This window comes from Hyposmocoma kahamanoa, unplaced genomic scaffold (genome assembly GCF_003589595.1).
Source record: "Hyposmocoma kahamanoa isolate Upper Pololo Valley unplaced genomic scaffold, ASM358959v1 100021, whole genome shotgun sequence".
NCBI lineage: Eukaryota > Metazoa > Arthropoda > Insecta > Lepidoptera > Cosmopterigidae > Hyposmocoma > Hyposmocoma kahamanoa.
The window spans coordinates 14,004,341-14,032,334 of NW_020653200.1; the positions used below are offsets into that span (position 1 = coordinate 14,004,341).

The following is a 27,994-nucleotide window of genomic DNA, read 5'->3' on the forward strand; positions in this document are numbered from 1 at the left end:
ATGGCGAATGCTGTGTGTCAAGATTACGGTGAGTAGAAGGCTTATCTCGATGGAAAAAGGGCTTGAAGTACAACAAACAAAATAAAATCTGTACCATATCGTAAAATTGGCATGACTGAAATTAATTTTATTTGAATTAAGTATCAGTTTGTTTGTTAATTATTTGTCTGTCCCATTGTTGGCTAAAGACCTCCCTCTCTTTTACCAGTGATCCCGGCCTTAGGCATCATTGGGCCTATCCTTTAAAAAGGAGTCTATGCCATCACGCTATCGCCAACGTGGTCTACCGCGTCTCCTTTTTGAGTTGTGGGCCTCCCAAACCGAGGTTATGTCGAGGTTATGTTGGCCCACAACTCGTTTGGCATACGACAGACGTGACCAGCCCAATCCCACTATATATCAATACAATAATCAATTCCGAACAATTAAAATTGATTACATTTTATCCGGTTCTGTGGCCTGTGTTTTGTTTATTGTCTTCTCTTAAGTGTTAGATGCAAATTTCTTATTACTGCCATTTATGCACTTTTTGTTAATGAAATTTGATTATTGTGTTCATGTCAAGTAAGACACATTCTTTTCATATCATAATGTGCATTAAACGTTTACACCTTATTTTAGAATTGTGTCCAGTTTTGTGAACCGAGTAAAAAAAAGGAAAAAATTACGTGTTATCCACACGCATAAATGCTAGAGTTGGACTGTCAATCTCCATTGTACCATACTTGTTAACTTTCAAGTTAAAATGTAAAAAACGTTGAAAATGAATACATTCATAATGATTTAGTATTTTAACACCTGGAAAATATTTACGCCACGCCGATTACGCCGTCGCGTCGCCACCATTCGTAAAACTATTTGACGCCGCCGCCGACATTTTTATGATCGCTGCCCGTCTCCACTACGTACCAAAAGAAAAAGCTGCAAATAGTAATTTTGTATATATTTGCATATATTCATTATCTAAAATGTAAATAAAGTAATAGCCACTTTAATCTACACCTGGAGAAGGGCCCACATATGTTGTTTTTTTCTGATATATTATTTAGTCAGTAAGTAGTTAGAGAGCATAGTAGCTATCTCGCTTGTTTGCCTTTAATTACGATGAATAATTGTTAAATTTTAAAATTTACAAAAATTTTCGAAAATGTCTAATTTTCATTTTTTTAATTTCATTTCGCTTTCCGAGTTCCAACTAGAATGTTCATGCTAACTGGAAAGTTTCCCTGTTCTCGGGACTCGGATGCAATTCTTTAGTATAATCGTAATCTAATAATATCTGCCAGCTTTATTTTTATTATATTATCAATCAATCAATTCAAATACATTACAATAAAATAGCTTAAACAATGTAGGTAATCGTCAACTATTGTAAAAGCCAAACAGCTTTATAATCTCGTAAAAACTGTAAAATCTCTCGACAATAATATTGGACGAGCTCAATAGCCCAATAGTTGGCACTGTGGGCCCAAGTTCGATTCCGGGTAGGACCAATTTGGGAAATGAACTTTTTAATTTGGTTCTGGTTTCGGTGTTCTGGTTAGCGGAGTGAATTCCGTTGGTCTGGTAGAGAGTTCCCTAGTTTGAGACTAGGCAATCAGTGTGGTTGTCTAGCACGAAACTACACTATGCAAGTGATAATTTTATACCTTAGATCTATTAAGTATTTTGGTACAAACCTACCATTTAACCGTGAACTAACCGATATGTGTCTTGAGCCTAGTTTTCTTTTTGTTATTTATGTCGTACCCATGTAGGAAGTGTGCATATTGTTCTCACCTGTCTGTAAACTCTCTTCAACTTCGGAGAACTTGCGGACAAAGTTTCTTAGTGATAAATGACTTACGTGGCATTACAGCGCGTGAACTTCATTTGATGTCAACATTTTAACTGGCATCAATTTATAGATATTAATTTGGTAATCACTGGTAAGTACAAGATCACAAAAAAATACACTACTTACAAGTAGAACTATTATAAGTAAAATGATATGTTTAGTATAAAAACTATTCTAAATATTTTAGGCCAACGGGTGCTTAATGCGTTAATCTAATTTTAGAAGCAGTAGTAGAGTTCCTTGTGAAATGGTTCATCTTGACAGGTACTGCCAAGTTACCTGTTTCTGCCGCCAAGCACAAATTGTGAACATTGCTGCATTCCAGTTGTGAAGATTCTGGTAAAGCCACAGCCACATGGGATTTGTCAAGTTTATGTCGCTGTAAGACTGCGCAGTGGTAATGCCCTCATAGCTTTTCAAATCTTTGTGTGACACTGCAATGTTGCAGAAAGGCGTGTCGCTTACTATCAGGCCCACGACTTGTAAAAAAAATTAAAGAATACCTATGCGATCTTCTATTTTTAAGAAATCAATAATTTCTAGAACAGAAACTTACAATAATATCCGAAATTTGCTCCCGGATCACGAAAACAAGACACATATATAAATTAATATCCCTCATCAACAGATGATTTAATCTGTGAAGCAGAAATGTATTAAACTAGTTACTTTAATACATTTCTGTTTCTCAGATCAAAACAAATTTAACTAATGTCAAAGTCAATGAATGCCAATGAACTTACACGTTTGGTCGTAAATATCAAAGGCCTGGATCTTTGTTTTAATTGAAATATGATCGCCATATAACTTTATAGTGCGGTAAAGTTCTCCAGTGGCGTTAATTGACAATGTTAATTTCGGGGCTTAAATAAAAGTCTACAAACATATAAGATAGAGCGAGTGTATGAATAATATGATTAAAATAGTTACCAATTATCATTGTGTAGTCAGTCGTGTGGCGTAGCATTTCTTTTCATAACAGTAACGTCTGTCGGCGTCGGCGGTATTTTGCATAGTTGGTCGCAAATGAACAGTAATTTCACAATCCACAGTTTAATTCATTCTTTAAAAGGAAATCATATCTTATTAAGTGCACCACAGAGGCACGATGTATTGATGTGACAGATAGTTGATCGTAATCACAGTAAAAAGCATTTGCAATTTTAAAACTAAATGTTCATGCATGTCGACACTTTGTACAATGTGAAAATAAAAGGAGTATTCAAACAGCAAAAATATGAAATAAACGACATTTTGTGTGCTGTAGTCAAAAGAGGGTCGCAACAAACGGATAATTTTATAGAGTGCGGGTGGAGTGGGTTTTTGGCGAAGAGCCAGGTACGTCTAACCTCCCAAACGCCCCGCTAAGTGGCCACCGGGGATAGCTTCACGGTCAGATATAAAAATTCGAAAATATGACAGTTTTCTGTGAACAAAATTACTGCACTATGTGAATATTGATAATGTTGTACACACTTCGAATTCGAACTTTTTCTACAAAGCAGGAATAAGTGCGTGCCCGATCAACGTCACACCACCAATATCGGTTTCTAATAGCAATACTTGATTTCCTCACTTCTGTTTGTACAAGCGTCAAGTAACAGTGGTCAACTGTCTGTAACAAAAAAATTCAAGGTGGCAAATTTAAAATGGCGGCCGAAGAACTTGCTACGATCCGGCTGGAAATCGGCATGCGGAGGTGTTTAGGAATCCTTAAGTATAATTTGGGGCTAAAAGTTTTGCGGTTATAATATGTGTAAGAGCTATTTTTATTTTTTAAAGTAAAGTCAAAAGTAGCGAGATCGTAGGCCAAGGTCCGGTGGAGGACGGTGTCTATGTAGTAGTATATGGAGGCGCTGTACCAGTACAAAATCTCACAATTGATAAAAATGGGAAGCTTACTTTGCGATATAGTGAAGTAACTATCTTACTTATAGTGTTGTTGTATCTCCACTATCTCTTTGTTAGACTCCTTTTTCTTGGAACCTATACCAGATAGGTTAAAAGTATTTTAGGGAAAAATTATGTATAAGAATAATGCCAGACACATCACACACACAATTTTGTACGTAATGTTGATCTCAAACCAGGAAATTCCTTGTACTATGAGTACCAGATTAATGATAACTCTGAGTGCAATACCCAGACCAGAATCAATTTAAAAATGTTTCTTTCATAAATTGGCCCAAATCGGGAACCTCCTCATCAAGCGTCCATAATACTAACCGCTGTGCCATCGAAAAGCATAAATAAGCACACGAAAACACGCATTGAATCGGACCACGCACTGCAGGTCGAACCCGACCCAATCGAAGGTGCTCGTACAATTACGTACAGGGCTCGTACAATATAACTCGATTACCACTGACCGACTGACTGATTGATAGAAAGAGTCGATCGGGTAAAAATGATGTATGGGAGTTGTGGTCGGATGTATCTGGTGAGTACCAGGAACATCTAAAACGTTCGAAAAGTGGAGTGCATCAGGTAGGACTCTAACAGTCCGGCCAAAGTATAACACTTACTGGGAGATCATATATATATATATATATATATATATATATATATATATATATAATGGTATTATTGTCGTTAATAGTGATATAACTCGATATTGCATTTGAGTTCATCTATTTGTTTGTAGTAGAACCCTCTCGCCTCTTAAAGAATGGCAGAAAGTTATGTCCGAAAAATAATGCTTATAGCATCTCCCGTGTTGTATGCTCAAGAGGGGTACAGAGAAAATGTTCTGTATTATTAACTTATTTTTGAAACGCTGAAACGTATTAGATAAAGGTAAAGTGCGTAACCTTACAAGCGTAAGTATAGTTGCAAACACCCATAAACATTTTTGTGGTTGAAATCTTCACATGAAGTGACGAAATACAATAGAATCACACAAGTTGCTTAAAATTAGATTGTTGCGAGGGAAATTGAATTCGTAGTCGTAGCTGTCCAAGTCTGTTGGTCGATTTTGTTGTAAACTGTGGAAATATTTCTCTACGACGCTCTTCTTGCTTCACTATGGATTTTATTAAAACATAATATAAACTCAATTTTTTTCTATCTCAGTTTGGTTCACGTTCAGTTATTATGTTTGTGGAGATAAATAAATACATTATTATTATTCAAACTTGAAAGGAATGCATTATTAATTAATTAATTCATCGTCAACGGAATTATATGGAAGAATTATTTTATAACCTTAGCTTAGCTAGGTTAAATAATAAAATGTTGAAACGCACGATTACACTGTTTCTAAACCCAACCCCAACACGGACCAATTATGTTTATGTTACCAAGTGTCGTACGTTCTTGGCGCAAATTCCGTATATTATAGTAACTTTATTCTGTCATCGAAATCATTGATTTCGTTTGAAATAATAGCCGTAGTTAAGCATAGAAGGTAAAAAAAAATCAGATCCATGTGTAGGTTTTTCTTGCAAGTCAAGACTGAAACTGTCACAGAGATCTAACAGGCACTACGAGTGCGCTCGTCCAGTCCCTGTAATTTCACCATAGTCAAAGTGAAGACTATACTCTATATAATACTCTTTCCTATGACAGGACTCTTGGCAGCTGTGGTACATACACGTGTTTATTCAGACAGTGCGACGTGTGTGACAACAATAGGCCAAATGTTAGAGGTATTAATGTGACCGTTTATTCGAAATCCTTTTTCATGGATCTTTAACTCGCATTTAGTCTATGAAGAGGTACGCTTTCGACAGTTCATTTGCGGTGAGGTGGAAGTGTCAGTTATCGCCCACACACGACCTTCTCATGATGGATGGTGTCTTGGGACAAACGAAACTCGGAGGTGACCTTGCAACTCGACACTTCACTCAACACTTGAAGGGTTCATGCAATTCAGATTATAGTTATCTATATGTTCTGACCCAAACGAGGAACGAAACTAAATGCAAATGCCCCCTCTTTTTGAATATATATTGTCTAAATATGATTTTTTTATGTTAGGTAACAAATAAATGTGAAAATATATTACATTAGTGATATCAATCCGTTAAATGGTGCATAAATTATATAGAGACATACATTTATTTGTACGAGTAGATATATTATATGGATAGGTAAATACCACTGCTCCAATAAATATATCAAGCGAATGACGAACGAAGCGAGTATACGTTATACGTATATACATTTTCTAGATCTACGATTATTAATTACTTAACTTAGAAGTTACAGTTTTGCAAATTTCTCAATTTCAATAACTCCGCATAGCTAAAAAATAGTACGGTTTTGAACTCAGTGATAATAGACAATAAATTAATCTTTCTTTATAAAGTGAGACTATAAACAAAAGACTTGCAAGACTGTTGTGGAAGTACCTACTCATTTATACTTTTTTTAAATACTGCAATTCCTTTACTACTCTTAGGATAATCAATAGCAGCGCGGTGAGAAAAATTCTCAGAAATCACGAAAACTAATTTATTTGTAAAATTTAATATAATATATTCTAAAACATTCTGTTGTTTACAATTTTCATGCTTTTTTGTTGTTTTTATTTATTTTACACCAAAACTATACTATAATTATTAGAATTAAGAATATTCTTTACACTTAATTTATGTTGACATATTATTTTTGAGGCGTCTTATGTTTCATCTTCCTTAACAAAACAAGTTATAGCCTCTTAAGTAATATCGATTATATTTTTGTATTTTTATAATTTCATTTTCAGCATCACGTTTCAATTCTGAGTCACATACATCAACAACATATCATGTGTTGAAGCAAAGATCATAGTCTATGTGCCCGATGTTGTTTTTTAAATAGCATTGAAACACAAGACAATTTCCGTTTAATTTTATTTGTTGTTAGCTTGTGAGACTCGGCATTACACGGTGTTCCTTTTTCATTTACAAGTCTCGTCTCTTATGTGCAACTTCATGAAATTCCCAACGGCATGACTTTGTAGAGAACCTTTCTACATCCGTGCTCATTTCGACAACAAAACAACAATAGACTTTTGACGACACAAGTTGAAATTAAAAGGAAATTTTAAATACTGATAATACTGCAAGGTAGGTAGTTCTGAAAATTAAAAAAAAAATTTTGAAAATTTTCTATTTGTATTCAGACGCTTAGAATAATAACGCATAGAATGATAGTTTCATAAAAAAACGAACAGTCACAAGTGAGACAAAAATCAAATTCATGTAGACGTAAGCAACTTGTATTTACGCCCACAAATAATAATGATGCCATGGAATAACATTTCCCTCAAAAGTGGGGAAATTGTATCTTGCTTAACTCATCGTTAAGTGAGAGGTGCCTACAGATTTGCTCGATTTTGTCAAAAGTTACTGTCAAGCAGGTGCCTACAGATATGCTCGATTTTGTCGATCGTTACTGTTGATCGACAACGTCAAGTGACAGGAATTTTCAAAAATTGATTTTTGGTAATCCTTATGGAAATGGCATTTATATCTGAATACACGAAGGCGGACACGACTTTTCTCATTTCTAAATCCAAGATGGCGGACACGTCCTTTCGAATAAATGCAATATGGAAATCGTTTTCGAGGTATTCGAGGTGCTCATCACGAATATGTCATTTATTTCTAAATCCAAGAAGGCGGACACGACTTTTGAAATAAATGCAATATGGGTATCATTTTCGAGGTATTTGGGGGTGCTCATTGCGAATATGGCACTCATTTCTAAATCCAAGATGGCGGGCACGATTTTTCATAAAATGGCAAGTTGGGGATCGTTTTCGAGGTATTTGGGGGTGCTCATTAGGAATATAGCACTTATTTCTAAATCCAAGATGGCGGACATGACTTTTCAAATAATAGCAAGTTGGGTGTCGTTTTCGAGGTATTTGGGGGTGCTCATTAAGAACATGGCATTAATTTCTAAATCCAAGACGGCGGGCACGATTTTTCGAATAATAGCGAGTTGGGTGTCGTTTTCAAGGTATTAGGGGCTGCTCATTCCGAATATAGCACATATTTCTAAATCCAAGATAGCAAAGAATTAGAAGAAGAAGAATTAGAAGTCTTGTCTCCCATCTTGTATTCAGATATACATGCCATTTCCTTATGGTTTACCAAAAATACATTTTTGAAAATTGTTGGCAATCATCTTGGATTTAGAAATTAATGCTACATTCGTAATAAGCACTCTAAAACTCCTCGAAAACGTCTATAATTCTCAATCGTTACTGTCGATCGACAATGTCGAGCAAATCTGTAGGCACCTTATTAAATACTACCCAATTTTTATTTAACTCATATATGAACAAAAACCTACAAGCGAGTTTAAGTGCGACTATCGAATTTGAATATATAAATAGCCTGATATTATCTGTGGGTTTACATGAAAAGTCCACGATAACAACCTGAACCTGAAAGTTATTTATACACGATTTTGGAGAACTGACGATGACTTTTTAGTCAGTGTTAGTTTCCTGAAATAATTTTAGTTAAGAACTTTTGAGTCTGGGCAAGACAGTTTTTTTAAATGAGTGTATGATGAACAAGAATAATGATTTTTCACATGAAACTAATGAAGGCAAATACTAAATATATTTCGTAAAAATAGCTAACGTAAATTCCCTACAATGTTGTTGCGGCGATGTACATTTGTAGAAATTTTGCAACCGTCGCGATATTGCCTATTCTCAAAAAATTACGTAATATAATTATTTTGAAACAGAATAGCAAAATGGGGAGAAAAAACCCGTTACTTTGCAACATTTTCATATCTTGTTGCAACGAAATTAATTTTCTGTTTTAGTGAATATTTACATAAAAATACAAGTTGAAACGCGTAACTTCCTTGTAGAATGTGATATTAGTGTCTATTTTATATTTGTCTGATCTATTTTTAAACCCAATTACCCCACATTTCGTCATTTTTAGCAAAAATTTTTGAGCTGCTCGCGGTGCAACTTGACCTTGAGCACTGACAGCCCGCTCACTCGTGTAAGCCCATAGGGCGTCCTACAATTTGCCTCACTTAGCGTGTGCGGGCTAGGTTTCTATGCGTTATTATTCTAAGTTCAGAGGGATAATATCTACCTACTATTTATGTACAGGGTATCTTTTTTTATTTATTGTAACAAGATGAGTTTTGCCCTGCAAATCTATTACAACAAAGAGTAAGAAGTAGATTTTCATAATTGCTCGGATTACTTCATTCCGGAGATTGTATCATAAATCTTAGCGGAATTTCACTAGGCGCACAATGGTTGATAAGAAAGCTGCAAAGTATTGAATAATAACCGACTGTATTATTTGGAAATGTTTACATTTCGGCCAAATATTTTACTTTATATTTGTATTATTTAAAATCCAGGTCAGGAAACTTTGTAAAAGTTTAAGGCGTGTTTCTTATTTGTTGGACGGCGGCCTGACGATAAAGTAGATGAGAGAATAGGCTTAAGGCTTAACACTCGCCTCATTGAGCTGATTTTTTTTATGGACTCGGTTAGACTTGGTTGATCAATATTGTGCCTATACTTTACCTATTTAAAACGGCAGCGTTTGCGCACTTTAGGTCTGATATAAGAAATAGAAGTGATGTCTCCGTCATTAGCTATTGATGATTTAGTAAAATTTTACACATTCGGACTTGGCGCTAAAATGATTGTTAGAATAAAGTGAAAGTATCAAGAATTTAAAATTTGATTTAAAATAATTTGGTATGCCAGCGTTCCATGTTGCCAACGGAGAACAAATACGTCATTTTTTATATCGTAAGGACGAAATAAAAAATGACGTATTTGTTCCAGTGCATAATAAATAACAAATAGCGTTTTTGTTACAGAATGTGGTCCAGACATATGCATAGAGGAGACACGAACAGAGTTACAGTCGGCCCCTCTGACTAGTGAGTGTTTGTTGTTTTTATTATGATAATGTTTTTATCATACTCTCCTTATATAATCGCTTGAGATTGTCCCAGCTAGACCGTTGGAATGGATTTGATTTATTTTATGCTTTAAGAGTTATGCAATTTTTTTCGTGTGTTGTTTAAGTGTCAGCTCTATAAATATATGGAATAATTTTTACAACACGTTATATTTAAAAGATATTAGTAGTTTAACAAGGCCGTCAGTTTAGAGAACGGTATACTGAAAGTCCTGAATTTGCGCTTACGTTGCGTGCGTGCGCCAGCAATAAACACTAATACCCTTTTAAGACAGTAGATAATAGGTAATGTTATATAACAAACCCAAGGAAAGAGAAGTTAATAGTTTGTATTCGGATTTATTTACCAATTTCATAGGTATGCAGATTCTCTTTATAAATATATATGCATTATAAACTGATAAGTTTGTCTCTTCAGTCGGTCAGCCGTTGCTAAGGATCAATGTCAATTACACAAATAAATAATTTGGAATTTTAAAATTCCGCTATTACATGTATTCATATCATATATAGTCATGATATGATTATTCGTATTTCAAAGAGAGTATCTTAAAGAATACTTCGTCTCGGAGGCAATAATTTTTGGTCTAGTTTTGTGTTCAAGCTTGCCGCGCACGGGACGGGCGCCTTAGCGCGTGTGCGCACTTCACCCGATTCGTATTCATTGCGAATCCGAGACTACAAATCCAGAAAACTCGGACCCACTTTGGATGTCGCTTTTGCACTAAGTCCGATGCGAATCCGAGAAAATACGAATATCGCTTGTATACCTACAGATAAAATGATCCGTGTGATATTTCGGACCTCGGATTCGGAACGTAGTGCGCAAATGCTCTTATGGCATCGCCGTGTTGCCTTGAAAGTTTTCTACATTGTCTGACATCTGTCTGGACTGTGTTTGTTCTAAAAGTCATAAAAATATACTATTTCTGTAAAGAGTTGTAATGCATTCATAAAGAATCACGACAAAAAGCGCAAACAAAACCGCAGTGTTCCAATATTCCCCTAAATATGAAACCAATCAGTTCGCTAAAATTTAATTAGCTTAATGTAGGTTAGATACCTGTATGCATTAGGTAACACTATTAACATATTATTAACTCGATAGTAAGGAAGAATGTTTGTTATTCAATCACTTTGTAACTGCTGAATGAAACGAGCCAACATAAAATGGATATATATTGTTTGCATGCTGAAATAACACATAATGTTGTGGCCTGGTCTTAGCGAAAGTAAAAGAAGGGCTCGGTGCACTTAAATTTATTAGAAGTTTTAACTTATTAGAAGGTTTAACTGCCTCCGTGGCCGAACGGTTACCATGCCGGACTGCCACGCAGAGGTCCCAGGTTCGATTCCCGGGCCGGGAGAAACATTTGTATGGCCTACATTTATTTCTCTCGTGAGTTTGGATGTAATTTGTGGTTGTCTATGTGTGTGTCCATGGCACCCGCGACACAGGGTTTCCCTAGTGCGGGGCTATGTTGATTGTCAGCGTTATTATTATTATTATTATTATTAGAAGTAGAAAATGAAAGGGGAAGATAAGGCTGTAACAAAAATAATACAATGATATAAAACAGTCCTAACTAGTACTAACAGTATAGCCACTTACCCTAAGAGGGCTTATATATACGTGTAATATATATGAAGTTTGATGGGAGTGATGATGGAACGAACCAACGTAAGAATAGTGGAAGGCAAAGGAATTCGAGAACGTTTCAAAATTTTAAAACTAAGTGGCCAGGCACCAGTAAAGAGGGTGATAAAAAGGCGGGATGACGATGGAAGGTGGTTAGCGTCGTCACAAGGTAAAACATACTTGGACATACTACGCCTATAAAGGCGCGCAGTTGCTCAAAGGTTAATAATATTTCGGGTCACGCTCTTGTCTTAACCGTCTCTGTCCCTTCTGATAGGGATGAATCCATTCTTGCCGACTCGGTATTTGTACCGATCATAATAGCATACTGTATTAAAAAGAGCAATTAGCCTCGCAAATGATAAGTACAAATGCGTATATATTACACCCGCCTCCTTTTTTGAGATAGGCCAAGACTATGAATCTTCACATGGTAATTTTCTGATACGCCTTTTCTCTTCATTGTCTAATATTAACAGATTCGTAAATTATTTTGTTAAAACCTTCTTTAAAGACATATTCAACTGATTGAAAAATGCGGATGTGAAGCTTTCAGCAGATTTCCATCTACATTTGCCCTATACCTGTGCCGCTGCCTACTACCTTACATCTTTCTAAATGATTAAACTGTAGCACAATTCCCATTCCTATCCAAGTTACTATAAAATTTTGCATACCACGACGCTTCCTTACCGCACTGTTCCTCGTCGAGCAGGTATATAAGAGTAACTCCACACGTGTACGCAACGCTCTTTTTTCTTCAGTTTTCAGCGTACTTTCTGGCGTAATCAATCACAGCCCAGCTGGCCTTTTTCACCATAATTTCTTAACTTCGCATTCACCAACCTCTCATTTTCCTTAACCGTCATTTTGATCAGGTGAAGAAAGCGACACAGCAGATGCAGAAGGTCGGATGTCCTCGGAAAATTCGCCACTCAGACAACGACGGGGCGGTATCCTAAAGGGAGGCAGGCTGTGGAAATCTTTGGATACCGATAAAGAAATAGAGCAGGTACATTTACAGAAACAAAACTCGAACTTTCGAAAAGCTAATAACGTAAAATCGTAAAAAATAATATTAGCTTTTTGAAAGTGTTCATTCTCCATGTCTGCCGTTGTTTCATATTTGTGTGATCGGATTTTTAATAAGTAATAAGAGGCCCTTAAAATTCAATCTTGTCAATTTTGTTATAAATTTCAAGTAAAATAATAAATAAAATAAGTGTGGAACACTTTTTGACTTCTTACATTTTAAGTCACGAATAATAGCACCATTACATTTGAAATTTAAATTTAACTCTTTGCCACTTGCAATAAAGCTGTCTGAAATTCTAAATGTAAAGACCTGCGTTCTACACATTCAACATAAAATGTATAGCAAAATGAAAATATGTTATCTTTTCTTTATTTTCGATTAAATGTTATTTTTTGGCAAAGAACGACGACCAGCGATCGACGACCACGGCCAGTGACGAAGATGGATCGGTGACACCGCGCTCTGTGCGGTTCCTCGATCGCCATAAGGACTCCACTGAGAAAGCTAAGAGCGAACCCGAACCTACGCCATCAGACAACGAAACCCCTATACAGAAGGAACATATTACAACTACCTCACATAAGTAAATAATAAACAATGATAAATATAGCCAAATTTTGCCACAGATGTATATAGATTCTCAAGTTAAGATAACCACTATTTAAAAAATAAATGAAAAACTGCAATTGAAAAAAGTAAAATAATATAAATTTTGTATTCAATTACTTTAAATAACAAAACTTTCCAACGATTCGTAAAATAAACGCATAAAACTGAACACTGCGAATTCGTTCAGCCAGCGGTAAATAAAATGAAAAATATTATGTAACTCACAACATTGATACTATTTATTAATAAACAAAGACAATATTTGTACTGAATATATTTGCCGTCTATGAAATGATAACCTATCAATAGATCTTTGATAGCAGCTGCTAGAGTCAGATAATTGTGCAATTTGTGATAAAAATATGAATTTTCTACTATACAGTGTGTGTATTTTAGATTTGGTGGCAAATTTGATTAACTTCAGTTCGTTCCAATGATGATAATTTAGGCACCAGGCCTAATGTCAAATTTACGCCGAAAATATGGAAATAATCCAGTGACATAATAATCTCGTAAAAGTAAAATTTTATAATAAAAGAGGAGTTTTTTGAAAAGAGGCCTCTGCACTCGACTCCGTACTCTCGTTTAATTAGGTCCATGTTAACCTTCTGTTCATACACCTACACTTGGGATTTTTCGACAGATCTGTGATGACTAAGAGACATCTCCGTTGGGTTTGATTTCTAATTGAAAACTTATGTCAAATCTGAATATAAGTATTAAATATTAGATAATATCACACACGTTGCTCTGATCCCAAAGTAAGTAACTAAATCACTAGTGTTATGGAATTCGAAAATAACGACTATACCACAAACACCCAGACCCGAGACAGTACAGAAAAGTTAATTTCTACATTAACTCGTCTGAAGATCGAGTGCCGGTGTGCAAGCCACTCGACCAAGGAGGTCGTTAAAAATATACTTCCGTGCACTTTTATAATATAGCACAATGCTTGCTAAATTATAAATTCATACTTTTATCACCAAGTGCAGAATTTCATAGCCTCAGCAGCAAAATAGTTTTTTGATAGCTTATTGGTAGTGAAAAGTCGTTTGGTGTAAGTTGGAAAATGTGTGTGCAATTTAAGAAAGGTAGTAGTCGTCTGGGCAGATTGGAGACGCCGCTGATCCTGACAATAAACCAGCCCAAGACCAACTCTGCTGTTCAGCAACTGTTCAACAGCAGTCGGCCCCCTCCACCCACTATCGAGCCTCAACTCGTCACATCCGAAACTCTTAGGTAGGTATCTTTTAATATGCAATACAATACTCTAGCGTATTTTCATTGAGTAACGAAAGTGCAAAGTTATAGCACATTTAGCTATACATAGGGCGCACTATAAGTTTCCGGAACTGGCCACTTACATAAACAATATTTCAAAAGTAATTACAACATTTGAAAATGGAACTCTTTGGCTGTAGAATACAGTTTGTTTTATCTGACTGTCACTTGTTTTTATATTGTGGCGTCATTTTAGAAATTGGTTGTCTACATCACCATGGATTTTCACTATATTTTAACTTGTGAAAATTTTCGTAGTATGATTTTCTACGACTTTAAGTGTAATTTAACAGCTCAGCGAAGCTTCGCTCAGCTTCAAACTGCTTTTGGCGATGAAGCACCGTGCAGGACGACTATTTATAGCTGGTTTGTAGAATTCAGACGCGGTCGTGTGAATCTCAGTGACGAATTTCGTGATGGTTGCCCGTCCACTGCTGTGAATAACAATAACATCGATGCTGTGCGCCGTGTGATCAAAACAGGCATGTGACATACCATGACATTCTGGCATCTTTAGGTATAGGCATGAGTCAAATACAATCAATATTACACAAGAATTTGGGTGTGAAAAAACTGTGCTCTCGGTTGATTCCACACAATTTGACTGAGGTTCAAGAAACGTATCGCGTCACTTGGTGCAATCACAAGCAGCACACCCATATCAAAATTTATACTATAAGATATCTAAATTTAATTCGATTGAATATTTTAAGAGTTCAAATTCCCTCAAGATATCCCTAAGAAGGTTTCTAGATAATTTAAAGTAAAAGTGGGCAGAACTTTATTAGTAGATCACAAGAGTGCTTTGAGAATCTATCTGTAGGTAGTGTTAAGAGTGATTCTTATCTTTTTTCTCATGTAACCCTTCTAGAATGCTACAGGACCATTTATAGAATGTAGATAGTTTTTATTTAGACTTGTAGACAGTTTAAAGATAAACAAAGATATATATATATATATATATATATATATAACCCAAAACAAAGCAGCAATCGACCGTATGGGTCTTTCCAGATGAGCCGAAACCAATCAAAGAGGCGCGCGTACAAAGTGCCTTTAAGCGGATGATTGCTTCTTTTTTTAATAAAACTGGATACGTAGTTACTGTTGCTTTGGAGAATCATTGTACCGTGAATAGTAATTGGTACACGACCATTTGTTTGTCGGAAGTTATTGACAAGCTCCGTAAAAATAACCGTAAACGCTGTATCATCTTGCACCACGATAATGCCAGTTCGCACACAGCCAGACAGACAAATGAAATTTTGAAGATGAACAACGTTGATCTCATGAGCCATCCAGCGTACAGTCCCGACCTGGCACCATGTGGCTTTTATTTATTTCGAAAAATTAAGAACCAGTTACGCAATCAACGATTTTCATCACCTGAAGAGGCTGTCGAAGATTATGAAAAATATGTCTCAGAGATTGTCACGCAGGAGTGGCATAAATGTTTTCAAAATTGGTTCATTCGTATGAAAAAGTGCATTAACGCTAACGCTAAAATTTCTGACCATTTATAGTCTTTTTTTTCTTATTCATTCCGGAAACTTATAGTGCGCCTCAAGTACTATCAGGTATTATTGTAAGGGCGTACATGAACAAATACAAAAATGATATACACAACTGCAACATGAACCGCTTCGGAGGTTTTACATTTGAATTGAGGAAAGCTAATCGTTTACTCAACGAGTTATTTAGTAATTTTTTTTTAACAGAAAGACAATAGAATAGAACCCGGGCCCTCTTCCTGGCAGACCAGCATGGCGACCGTTCAGCCACAGAGGCAGTCGTCGATTATCAGTTCTTCGACAGATCCATATCTGTCATATAATTATTATGTACTTTCAGCTTTGTCTTTCTATATATTACATCAGATGGACTATTGTTCTTTTCGGGTAGTAAAACCGTTTTGACATACGGAGCCGATTCGTGGACAATCACGATACGGCTGTATACCTAGTCCATTAGTTAAAAGTCTCTCAACAAGCAATGGGACAAGCTACGCTCGGAGTTTCTCAGAAGGATATGATACGAAACAAGGTTAGCCGACAGAATGGAGGTCGTCAACATAGCTGGTAGAATAATGAAATGGCAGTGGGCTGGCCATATCTGTCATAGAACCGATAACCGACGAATGCCTCCGTGGATGTTTTTTTTTTGCGTGGGATACCTCTCCTAGGATACCTCTCCGCCGCGTGGGCAGCGGGAGGTTAGGACTTCTACCGGCTAAAACCCCACAGTGGCCTTCTCGGGTGCTCTAGTGGGAAGCATCCGGGATCGACTTTGCGCACCGGAACCCCTCAGCACCTAGGAGGAACTACTTCCTCCCCCTCCTCTCCTCACGACGAAGCAGGTCACACCGCCCTGTCGTCCTCCTCGCGGCTGCCTAACTTACTGGCGAACGAAGCCGGGCCGAGCGGGATCGGCTCTCTCCCAATCACGCTCGGCGACCTCCTTCTGAAGCATCACCGCTTCACAGAAGGAGACCACTGCTTCATGGGACTCTTGATCCGCCAACATAGCCGCTACTATGCCTGGCGGAGAGAGATCTCGCCCGATCCGGGCAACCAGGATGTTCCGCTCGGAGGCCCATGCGGGGCACTCTTCCAGCGTGTGCTGGGCGGAATCCTGGCGCAGCACTCGATGATACTCAAGCGCCTCCTTAACGGTCAACCAGGGCAAGGAGTTGAAGGCGTTGACGATATCTAGGCTTACCGCCAACGCCACTCCGCCCCGGGACAGTACCTGTGTCGACAGTGTACGAACGTGAAGGATCGCGTTCACAGTCGACCGCGCCTGCCGGAAGCCGTACTGGTCTTCCGACAGGTCAGGCCCTACTCGCAACAGATGCCCGCTGAGCCGCTCGGCAAGTGTTCTTTCAAACAACTTTCGATCTTCCTTCTTTATAAGGACCACCCTCGCCGATTTCCAGCCGGACAGGAACACACCGCTCCGGAGACAGCTGGTGAACAGCCGTTTCATGTGGTTCCCCAGTCCGGCGTGGAGAGCCAACACCCACGCCCTGCCCGGGTGATGAATAAACTGCCTCCGTGGCCGTACGGTTACCATGCTGGTCTGGCACGCAGAGGTCCCGGGTTCGATTCCCGGGCTGGTTAAATATTAGTATGGCCTACATACATTTCTCTCTTGAGTTTGGGTGTAATTTGTGGTTGTCTATGTGTGTGGCAACCGCGACACAGGGAAACCCTACGTGTTTCCTTAGTGCGATATGAGTTTGAGCGTGCTTACCGATGGGGAAAGCAAGTTCTTGAGTGGAGACAACGGCCCGGCAAACGTAATGTAGGACGCCCTATGGCTAGACGAAGCGACATGACGTGCAGTGAAAGGCTGCTGGTAGCAGATGGATACGACAAGCTGAAGACAGACAGAAGGGAGAGGTCTATGTCCAGTAGTGGAATACGATAGACTAATGATGATGGTGACGGGGTAGTAAAAGCTTCAGCAGCAGTTACTGTATCTACCAAATGGTTCAGTTAAAGTGAGAAAGATTACTAAACTTGATTGCTAATTTTTTGCCCAGAGCTTGGGATGCCGGGGTACGGCCGAAGATGGAGGAGGCTGCAGTGCGTCGGGTAGCTGAAAGAAATGCTCTCAGATGTTCGCTACTGCGGAGTGAAGCTCGCAAAAAACAACAACCAAAGGTAAAAATGTCACAACCACTTTACAGATTAAATCTAATATGTAAGAACAAAATAAAATTTTCGTATGTAGTATCAAGCGATCACAATTCAAATACAGAGGTATAGATAGGCAATATAGAAAGTTATACGTTTTAGAAATTTAAGTAGAATACGATACCAATTGTGGATTGCTCATAAGGGGAGGTCCGATTTATTTTATTGATTAACCTTCTAACTTACCTTTGTTTCAGTATCGTCACTATCAATATAACATTGTTTGACAGATTGTGTAGCTCGTTAATGAAAACTCAATAATAAGAATCAATAAGACGAGTACATTGACCATTTTTTCAATGCAACCGCATAATTTGTTGGACTATTAAATTTCGTCGGAACATACCTACTGGCTGTCATTTCTTATTAGACAAAGAGTTTTCTTGAAAATTGACTACGATTGGACGAAGGAATTGTTATTTTTAATAAGCGCTTAACAATTGTACACCTCTTTAAATACTGTTGTAACAATTCGTGTGCAGTAGTTTAGAATAATTATGTTTCAAATGTTAGAATCAATCAATTTATATTGAATCGCGAGTTAGGACCGTATTAACATTGAATGCCATCGAAATAGGATTTGCACACAGTACCTACATATTCGGCAAAATTCAATATATTGCCGTCGATTTCTATGTATTCAACAAACAATCAGAAATACACTAAATTATTCGTATTTCTTATAAAAAAAATCAGCCGCGCTTCCCATATTCAGTCTAGCCTGTTCATTGCTCCTTCCAAAAGGTTAAGTAACCAGTAAAAAGTAAAAAAGCAGAATACTTAATTTTTAACGGTGCAAATGCATTCGATGTTTTATTGAATCGGTTGTAGATGGATAATCGAATGATGCTTTGATCGATTTCATCGTTTCAAATTTTATATTCCATAGAAGGCAATGTAATACATTTATTTTATAATGGCTAAAGGGCTAGCACGACAGCGCGTGACTAGCACGAGATACCTACTGCTATTCTCGCATAGAGATCTCGCGCTTTATGTCGCTCTCGTGCAAGTCGCGTTTTGTGATGCTAGCCATACTGGTCCATCCATGTTTAAAATTTCAGACCGCAACTATAGATAACGTAATCGGCGTCAAAACTATTTAGGCGGTTAAACTTACAAAAAAATACTGATCATTTAAAAAATAAAAAGGTTTTCCTTTCAAGTTAACTTTTAACGTTTACATACATATTTCAATTACATTAGTCACATTTTCATAAAATTTCACACATTTATCGTGTTTACACGTTCAAATATTAGACCCTTTATGGAATCGCTAGCTATGGGTCGTGTGGAATGAAGGAGGCTACACCATCAAGAGCATAACTGTTAAAAAAGATAGTGATTAAAATCGTGATCGAGGCTTTAGTATTTTACACGCATTAAAATCTATAGAACGCTTATAATTAGCTTACTACATAAGCTGTAAGGTTAAGTAACTACGTAGGTGCTATGACGATATCAATAATAACACAAATTAAATCTGTAGAATAAAGTTGTGGTTACAGCTAACTGTTATAAGCGCAAGAAGATGTAGATACTGATTTGCGGTCTCAACATTATACTTTGTAATTACTGGAAAATACTTGATATTATTAGTGTTTATTGAAAAGATAATCATCTTGGTATACCAATATTTAAACATAGTTTTTGCTAATGCGATCTTTTAAAAAATTTATATTAATAGCAACCAGAAACCACATCTCTAGCGGAGCGTATCCGTCTTCTGACTTGCGACGTGGAAGATGAACACGAGGAGCAGCGGTCTTCGCCAGCAGGGGCCAGTGTCGATAAATTCTCGACTAGCAGCGACAAATCGTTCAACAGTCTCGACAAGAACAGCGAAAAGGCGTTTGGAAGTGCCTCTTCGAGTTCATCATCGTCTACTTTGTCAGCACCCGTGCAGTCGCGTCAGCAACCACCTGACCTAGGGGATTTGCATCACGATGCTCAGAAGGTGTGGAAATAATTAACTAATAATGCGACTGTTGTGTTCATATTTTTTTCAGACTACTCGAAATAACAAGGTACAGATTATAACTACGAGTTAATTTATCAGATAATTTATCGGACTTTTAAGTAATAATTAGTTTCTCGTAGTTTCTATGAATAAAAGATAATAATGTCGTAGCAAACTCTGACCGTTGCCTGTGATTTCGTGTATAATTAACCTATTTGTAGACTCCCGACATAAATGGTATTATAATACAAGCTCATTATCATATTATAGCCTTTTAGAAATAACTGTAATTTTCTTGTGAAACATCTATAGCAATCCAAGTTGCTAAAAGAAAATATAAGTCTCTGAGTGTATTAAAAACGGTCGATTTGAGAACGCGAGTGTGAATGGAGCAGTCAAATAGAATATAAGTAATACATAGTTATTTTTACTTTGGTAAATGTGTTGTAGTTGCGATCGGAACCACGACGACAGTTTCTCTCCACACTTGCACCTCTAACGGCCTGCGTGGGCAGTGCAGCACATCACGAGGGTTTCTACTACGTGCCACCAGGAGACAGAACATCTGCGTCTTCAGCCACTAACATTGACCTGCAAGATCACAATGAAACCCCCGCTCCCGATGTTGTTGCTGGCACCCCGGGTATGATTGTTAGAGTCGCAAAATAATACAATATTCATAATTTTATAGCAGAACTTTTTAGCGGTGAACATGTTCAAGGAGCTGGAGAAGGCGATGAGGGTCTCGCGGCATTTGCGCGCGCGGCGGCTCCGCGGACAGAGCGCATTCGCCAGCGGTACAGCCAGGAATCTCAGTCACAAGCCAGCAGCGATGATGAGCATGACGATTATGGTATGGGCGTTTGAGACAGATGTAAGCTGCGATACTCATTAGCATCCACACGATATAATACCTTTTTTCGTAGGGTTCCATCGCCGGCCAAACGTACGCGGTGTGTCAGTGAAACAGCAGCTGGGTGCTTCAAACGAAATTTTGCAACAGATGCAAAATGAGCTACAGCCCTCGCCGACGGCGTCAGCAACGCCCACTCAGCCTCACGCCTGTCAACGAACCACTTCTAACTACTCCTGGCCGTATTACTCTGAGGCTAACCTGAACTCACGGCCACAAAGTCGCGCTAGCGCTAGTTCTACTTGGTACGTTTGTGGATCAAGTTAATCTGGTAAATTCTTGAAGTGACATTCCTGGTTTAGTGTATATCATATGTTTTATTTATTATATTTTATTTTTATACATTTTATGGAAACTCACTATCTAATTTTACAACTATAGTTATACTTAAATATGAGTAATCAAATGCCATTTACGAATTTCCACATTCAGCAAAACACATAAAGTACTTTCAAAAACAAAGAAAAAATTCATATAAAAAATACAATATACACAAACTTTTAGTGTAATATTTGAACTAACTGTCTACCACATGATCGGTCAGGTCCAAGTCGTCGGACTATGTCACGGCACGACAGCACGGCGGCACGCCGGTGCCACAGCAGCATTCGGATGCGTGTTACGCGCACGCTCAGTCTATGGCCTCCTACGCGCACTATCAGCGCCAACAACAGGACATGTACAGGAATTGCTCGCTTTACGTCAATATCGGGTAAGTATATGTACAGGGTCAAGAGCACGTCAAGCTTAACACTTAAGACTTAAATCCAACTCTATGCCGCTTAGGATAAGAACGGTCCAAAGTGTCAAGCTTGACGTGCTCTTGGCTGTACCTCTTGTTGTCGTGTTGGTAGTTTTAAAACGCTTTACTTGATTTCTTAACCTTTTATAATATTAACTTACATGTGTTTCGACATGGAATTTGCATGAACTAAGTGAACCGCAGTTCCATTTTTTAATCGACTTCAAAAAAGGAGCAGGTTTTCAATTGGACGTTTTTTTGTATGATGTTACACGATAACGCATATGTGAATTGATAATTGAATTTTGATAATTCCTTATTGTTGGAAAGAAGGTACCTCAATATTGGTCCCATTTAAATTTGAAGAAAATATTCCACCTGTAAAGCTGGCAAACTAAGGGATGAATCCGGTTCCGTACACTTTTCGGTAACTGATTTAAATAAAACCTGGCAAATAGTACATATACTACACGCGGTCTCGTGTGTCTATGCGTGGGTTTACCCAGTCATTATCACGAGAGCCGTTGGCGAGAGTGGACAGGGAGTTCAGGAACCTTACAGCGATAGGTCATTTTTGTGTTCCAGATGTTCGGACAGCAGTCAGGAGCTGTATAGTTCTCAGACGAGCTCAGAGCAGACGTCGCCGGTGCGCGCGGTGCAACGTTGCCGTCGCCCGGAATCGCCTCCACCAATCCGCACGCACCATCAATTGCTTTACGTGCCCTACAGCGCGCATTATCACTACCAGCACGACTATTCTACCCATTGGACTCCGACTGATTGTGTGTACCTGTCCGTTATCTATTGTGTAACTATAAGGTCTGCCCATTTTAAACGACACCTTAACAATTATGTGGACAACAATAAAAAAATATGTTTATTATGTTTATCGTACCTGCTTATATTTAATAATAATAAGCAAACCTTGACTTTCAGACTCGCGCATGCACCAGTACTACCAGCAGCAGCAGCGCAGTAGCGGCACGAGCACACCACAGCAGCAACCGCAACCGCAGCTGCCGTCGCAGCCCCAGCAACAGGCACAGCCGATACCTGTGCAGCCTCAGCGAGCACAGTACACTCACCCCCTACAGGTGCAAATGTGTCTCCTCTAAGCTATCATTATGTATTTTTTAAATTTAATTTATATCTTTATTTCTTCTAGACTCAAACGAGAATCGGCAGCTACTCATACCTAAAATAAATATATAAAATATAATTTGGCTTATTACATGTGTACGCGTGTCGGCTATACTTCACATTTTTGCTGTTTTGTAAATGTAAGCTTCAATTTTTGTATGTTTGTCTATGTCTATCAACAAAGAGAATTTAAGCACTACGTTTTCTATCAATAATATTATACCAATACGTAAAAAAAGCATGGATCATTGATGTTTATTCAATGTTAGGAAGACAAAGGTCAAAGTGACTTATTTGACGTGCTATTGACTATAAAAGCATTTGTTTATTTCCGAGTACAGAAAAAGTACGCTCCAAGCTTGAAAACGTAATTTGCCAACGATTTTTTCTCAAAACACATTACTAGCATTTTTCGGATTGTTTTGTGAAACTTTTGACAAGGTAGCAAACTGCGATGCGATGTTTTTCTAACAATAAAGTACATACCCACTGTATACGTAGTGTGGGGGTAAAAAATGTCATACAAAGAAGCAGCATCGCATTTTAACGTGCGAATGTTTGATTATGAATAACAAACGTGTAATTGATTTTCAGAGTCTATGCCCTGCACCAGCACGATATCGACCTGTGCCGGCTCCTCAACCCGGGGGAGGAAAGCAAATGATCTGCTATTCCGAAAAGGTATTATAGGTGTTATTCAATAAGTACAATAGGATAATAATGTAAACAAGATTTAAAAATATCACGAAGTACCTTCTAGTATGCATTTCACAACAATTACTATTTAACACAAACATACTATACATACAGGCCAGACTATTTAGCCAATGCAAAAAAAGCAGAAACGGTAGAAAATGTAAAATTGTAACAGTTTAACATTAATTAATAAATAAGAAATGTGTTCAAGTAGGTAATGGTTGCAAAATTTACAAAAACCCAATATTAATCTCGATCCTTCGACAAACCTATTATACAAATGAATTAAAAATAATGACAAAACAACGACTATTTTTTTATTTTCAAATTGGATTTAAAATAAAACATTATTTTGAGGTTTTTACTGCCAAATGTGCCCATACCCCCGGGCACATTTGGCAGTGAAAACTTCAAAGTATGGTAAGGAATTACAGTGACATTATACAATGGGATATAACTTTTATCACTTTATATCACTTTTTCATGTGCAGGTGGCAGCGCCCTTGTACCAGCCAGCCCCAGGCTCCCCATCTCGCGCAGCTAGAGGCGCCCCTGAGGGAGCTCCGTCGGGAGTATTGAACTCTGCTACTGCAGCTACCTCTCCTATCGCCCCACCTCCTAACCCTGTTTACTACGCTATGAATGTCTGACGGGGAGACTAGGTATGCTTTCTTCGCTCAGGTAGTCGCCCGGGTAGTAGTATCTATTCAGAACTTCGAGTTAAACGATCAATTCCGATTCGATATCGTTATCCAACAGCGTTTACAGAGTTAGTCGGTGAAATAGATTTTATGAAAAATGACAATGCTTTTATATATCTTTTTAAGACTTTAAAAGCCTAAAAGATAGGAATGCAATAGCCTTTCATTAAAATAAATTCATTAAATTTAACAAAATCCATACTTTATTTAAAACGATATGGTATTTCGATATTACATTCTTGCTTTGTAAACAATAGGACGTTCGATAACTTTCATTTGTTAACTGTGTTCCGGCAAAGGCTACAAACGTAATTCACGTTTGTAGCCTTTGCCGGTCGAGAAGTTCGAGTAATCTTACGGGTGTGACGTCATTTCGGGTCGGTTTGAATATGACAGTTTGACATTCGATTCGGGTGTTGTGAATAAAAATGAAAAAATTGAATCGGTCGACAACTGAGTTATCGTGAATCGACTCCCGAGTCCCGACACCTCCAAATTCATACATATTGTTATTGTTTGATGAGAATGTAGAGCATATTTGTGGATTTGTGAGTATCTTTTGTTGTTTATGAATGGTTCCAAAAAGAAGGAAGAAAAATACGAGATGTGAAGCTTCTAATCACCGCAGAAAAGTGACCTGCTTGTCGGGTTTCAGTCGGAGTGAGAACTTTACAATTTAGCTCCGCTCTCTCACCGTTTCTCACTCGGATTACTAGAAAGCCCAGAACCGTAGAACACGCTTTACCACTCACTCGTATTAAGCGCTCGACTTCAAATTTCCTGATGCGTACGGCAAGGGAGTAGAATTCACTGTCAGTATTTTTATGTTTTTGGAAAGCTATAGTTTGGGGCTACGTCGTTTGCATTGCATTTGTACGAGATGAAACCGGGCTATTTTTATCGGAAGTTAAAATGTCTTAAATTCAAAAAGCATCTTGTTTCAGGTGAAAATCGTGGTGGGCCCTTCAGGAGAGGTCCGAATCAGTGTGAACCAGCCAGCGACTCCCGCAGACACTGAAAATGAAACACAGTGAAACAAACCAAACGATTACTGCTACGTCTTATACTTCCGATGCTAAGCAATATTGTAAACTAAAATAAGTCCGCTTTTCTTAGTACTTTTACTTTATAGGCAAGAAATAGTCATGAAATTACAAAAGTCATGAATTCGTTCAATGCTTCTGTCAGTTGTCCCGAATATTTTGCCAATTGTACCCAAATAATTGGATACAATCCTACCATTTCTATTCTTATACTTTAAGAAATTGTTATTTTAATGCAATCGGAGATTCTTAATATTTTTAAATAACGTAAATTTATTAGGAAAATACTCTGCTACCAAAGAATAACAGGTATCGCCAAAGAAAATTAGGTTACCCATTTAGAATGCCAAAGAATCGTTTTGAAAATTGTTGAATTAAATATTTTTATAAAGTTTGATTTAAAATTAGATTTTATTAATAGGTAAAAACTGCCAATAAATATTTACGAGGAGTTATCCACTTAGAGAGGAAGACTGCGAAACGCTTTTTCACTGAGTTTACGCTAGGTTTCAAACCAAGTCTGCTCCCGGTCATAAATTGTTTAACCTTTGGGATGTTGGTGCAAAGTCCCTTGTGTACAAACTATAAGAGCTAACGGGCGGCATTAAATAACAACTCATTCAAAAACCATAGAAGCAAAAATAATAGAACAATGTGGTTACTTATTTGTAACAGTTGACATAAAGTTAAAATACTTCCTAGAGTGCCAAAATCCAGTATTATTGATGATAATCTATCAGTATTTTATTGTAAAGTACCTGAATGTAGTTTGTACATACTGCATTACAAATTATATCACGGCCGGCCTAGAATTTGGATTTCCTTAAGATATTTTTGTGCTGGCGGTGGCCCACCTTGATTTTTATAACATAAGGTATAATTTATATCCCTAAGTAATAAATGATAAAATATTGGCATAGTATAATTTAATTGTGTTTATGAAAAGATCGTTTCGGCTTAAACTTATTGTAGTAAAACTGTACTAAGTAGCCTCATTACATTCCCAAATAAAGTTACGAAATTGTTAAGTGATGTTATAGTTATAAAGCCTAAAGAGAAAGGCCAAGTTAATTTTGATTATAATATGAAACGAAGCCGCACAACTACAAGACCAAAAGGGAGACCAAAATTCGACCTCATTATATTGAAAAATAATAATTATTTTTGAGAAACGAGCTCTAGCAATGTTAAACCGGTTTACTCCTAAAAATATACACAACAACGATAATGATGTCGTGTGATGTGGAGTGAATTTGACTACAATAGCTAGTTTGCTGGCACTGTGATCAATGCCTCTGTTTCTGTAACATGATGCCAAGTCGTCCTCACTGCATCAGAACGAAGGCATAAACTGTACCAGCATAGGTAGATAGAATATTAAAATAAGTAACGCCTGGAATTCTCTAATAGTTCAGTATTAGCGAAGACTTGTGCATTTTTTAATTTTTATTTCCAAACGAGCTGCTCATATAATGTAGTCGGCACTGTTATGAAGGAAAGCTATAAAAAGAATTTCAGGCTTTGGAACGTCGATTTTTGTATGAAGTAAATAACCCTTATTCGTAATTTATGCAGTGTAGGACATTACTCATGTTATCGAAGTAACTATTGTGTAAATTAATTATTCTGTGTAATTGTAACATAAATAACGTACCTAGTTTAAGAAGTAACATCATGAAGCCCCTCTTAGGCCCATTTTCTACGAATGCGTAGAAGAAAAAGTTGTGTTTCAAAACTAATAATATATCGTTATTTTAACTAACAGCGTGATAATGAGACATGAATATAGCGCTTTTGTAGACAATGGACGTTAAACTTATGAAATAAATGTGTTAACTTTTGAAAAGTACCATGGACATCACAATCAATTAAAGTTATCTCTAATATATTTACATTACACACCTGGGTACAAATTGCGTAAGAAGGTAGGTACACAGAAGTAAGTGACATGTTTTAAAATCGTGTTTAGTAAGAAATAGTAAGGGGCCGATAGACTCTAGGAGTTGTAGCTTTCAATGTTAGATTTATCGTGCCTAAGTATTTACAGTAAAGTTAGTAATATGTACATATTTATGTTATTTATGGCGTTAAAAGCTAATCACATTTTATTTACAAAAGTTTTTATAGATGCTATTTTATTAGGTAATTAATTAATCTATTTATTTATCAATAAAACAAGTTCCAAGGTAAAAAATATCTTAATATGTTATTGTTCTGTTTGTATCTGTTTTTTTTACATTTATTTTGTCAGTTGTTGTGTAAATCAAAGCATCTGTATCGATTATGTAAGATCTGATAATTGTGTAGCCACTGTAGTGCGTTACTCTAAGGTAATAACTAAGTGACCTATTTAATAATATTACAAGGCTAATAAATTACTATTTAATTTTGTCAAACCTAATTTGTTCATAAAGTCGTAGTTATTTTGGAATGTGATATTTATACCTCTTTTAGATTTAAGAGCTAGGCTCTTGTTGTTGTTTTACCGCGATTTAGCCCTTAGGGCGCCTTCAAATTAGATGCATATAGAAACTCTACAGTTGAACAGCAGTGGAGCTGCAGCCGCGACACTACCAATTTGCACACAATATTTAGAAGTGCAGTTGCAGTATCACTGTCGTCACACGTGCGCGCCATTTTTGCAGTCTACATTCACTAAGTGAATTAAAAATCACTAAAGCGCACCAGACGCGCGACTGTCGCGACACCGTCGTCGCGCCACTAGAGCACTTCTACAAGCGACTAATTTGAAGGCGCCCTTTATAGCCAACCAATGCATAACCACCGTA

General features: G+C 37.4%; 1 protein-coding gene across 1 annotated transcript; it reads left to right on the forward strand.

Moving 5' to 3' along the window:
- Positions 1 to 27,929, forward strand: LOC113226026. The gene is made up of 16 exons (XM_026458534.1): positions 1 to 28; positions 9,641 to 9,703; positions 12,262 to 12,395; positions 12,821 to 13,002; positions 14,142 to 14,270; positions 17,857 to 17,977; positions 19,698 to 19,967; positions 20,421 to 20,613; positions 20,692 to 20,823; positions 20,897 to 21,128; positions 21,428 to 21,595; positions 22,211 to 22,407; positions 22,562 to 22,719; positions 23,360 to 23,446; positions 23,953 to 24,123; positions 25,107 to 27,929. Exons 1-15 carry the CDS (start codon positions 1 to 3, stop codon positions 24,109 to 24,111), a joined length of 2,253 nt encoding a protein of 750 aa, XP_026314319.1. The 3' UTR covers positions 24,112 to 24,123; positions 25,107 to 27,929.
- Positions 27,930 to 27,994: the final 65 nt, after the last annotated feature.

What these genes read in the sequence shown, in the direction of transcription:
- LOC113226026 (XM_026458534.1), top strand. Translation starts at nt 1, where the DNA reads ATGGCGAATGCTGTGTGTCAAGATTACG. An exon ending in GTCACATCCGAAACTCTTAG is followed by an intron (nt 14,271 to 17,856) that starts GTAGGTATCTTT and finishes TTTTTTGCCCAG; the next exon opens with AGCTTGGGATGCCGGGGTAC. An exon ending in TGATGAGCATGACGATTATG is followed by an intron (nt 20,824 to 20,896) that starts GTATGGGCGTTT and finishes CTTTTTTCGTAG; the next exon opens with GGTTCCATCGCCGGCCAAAC.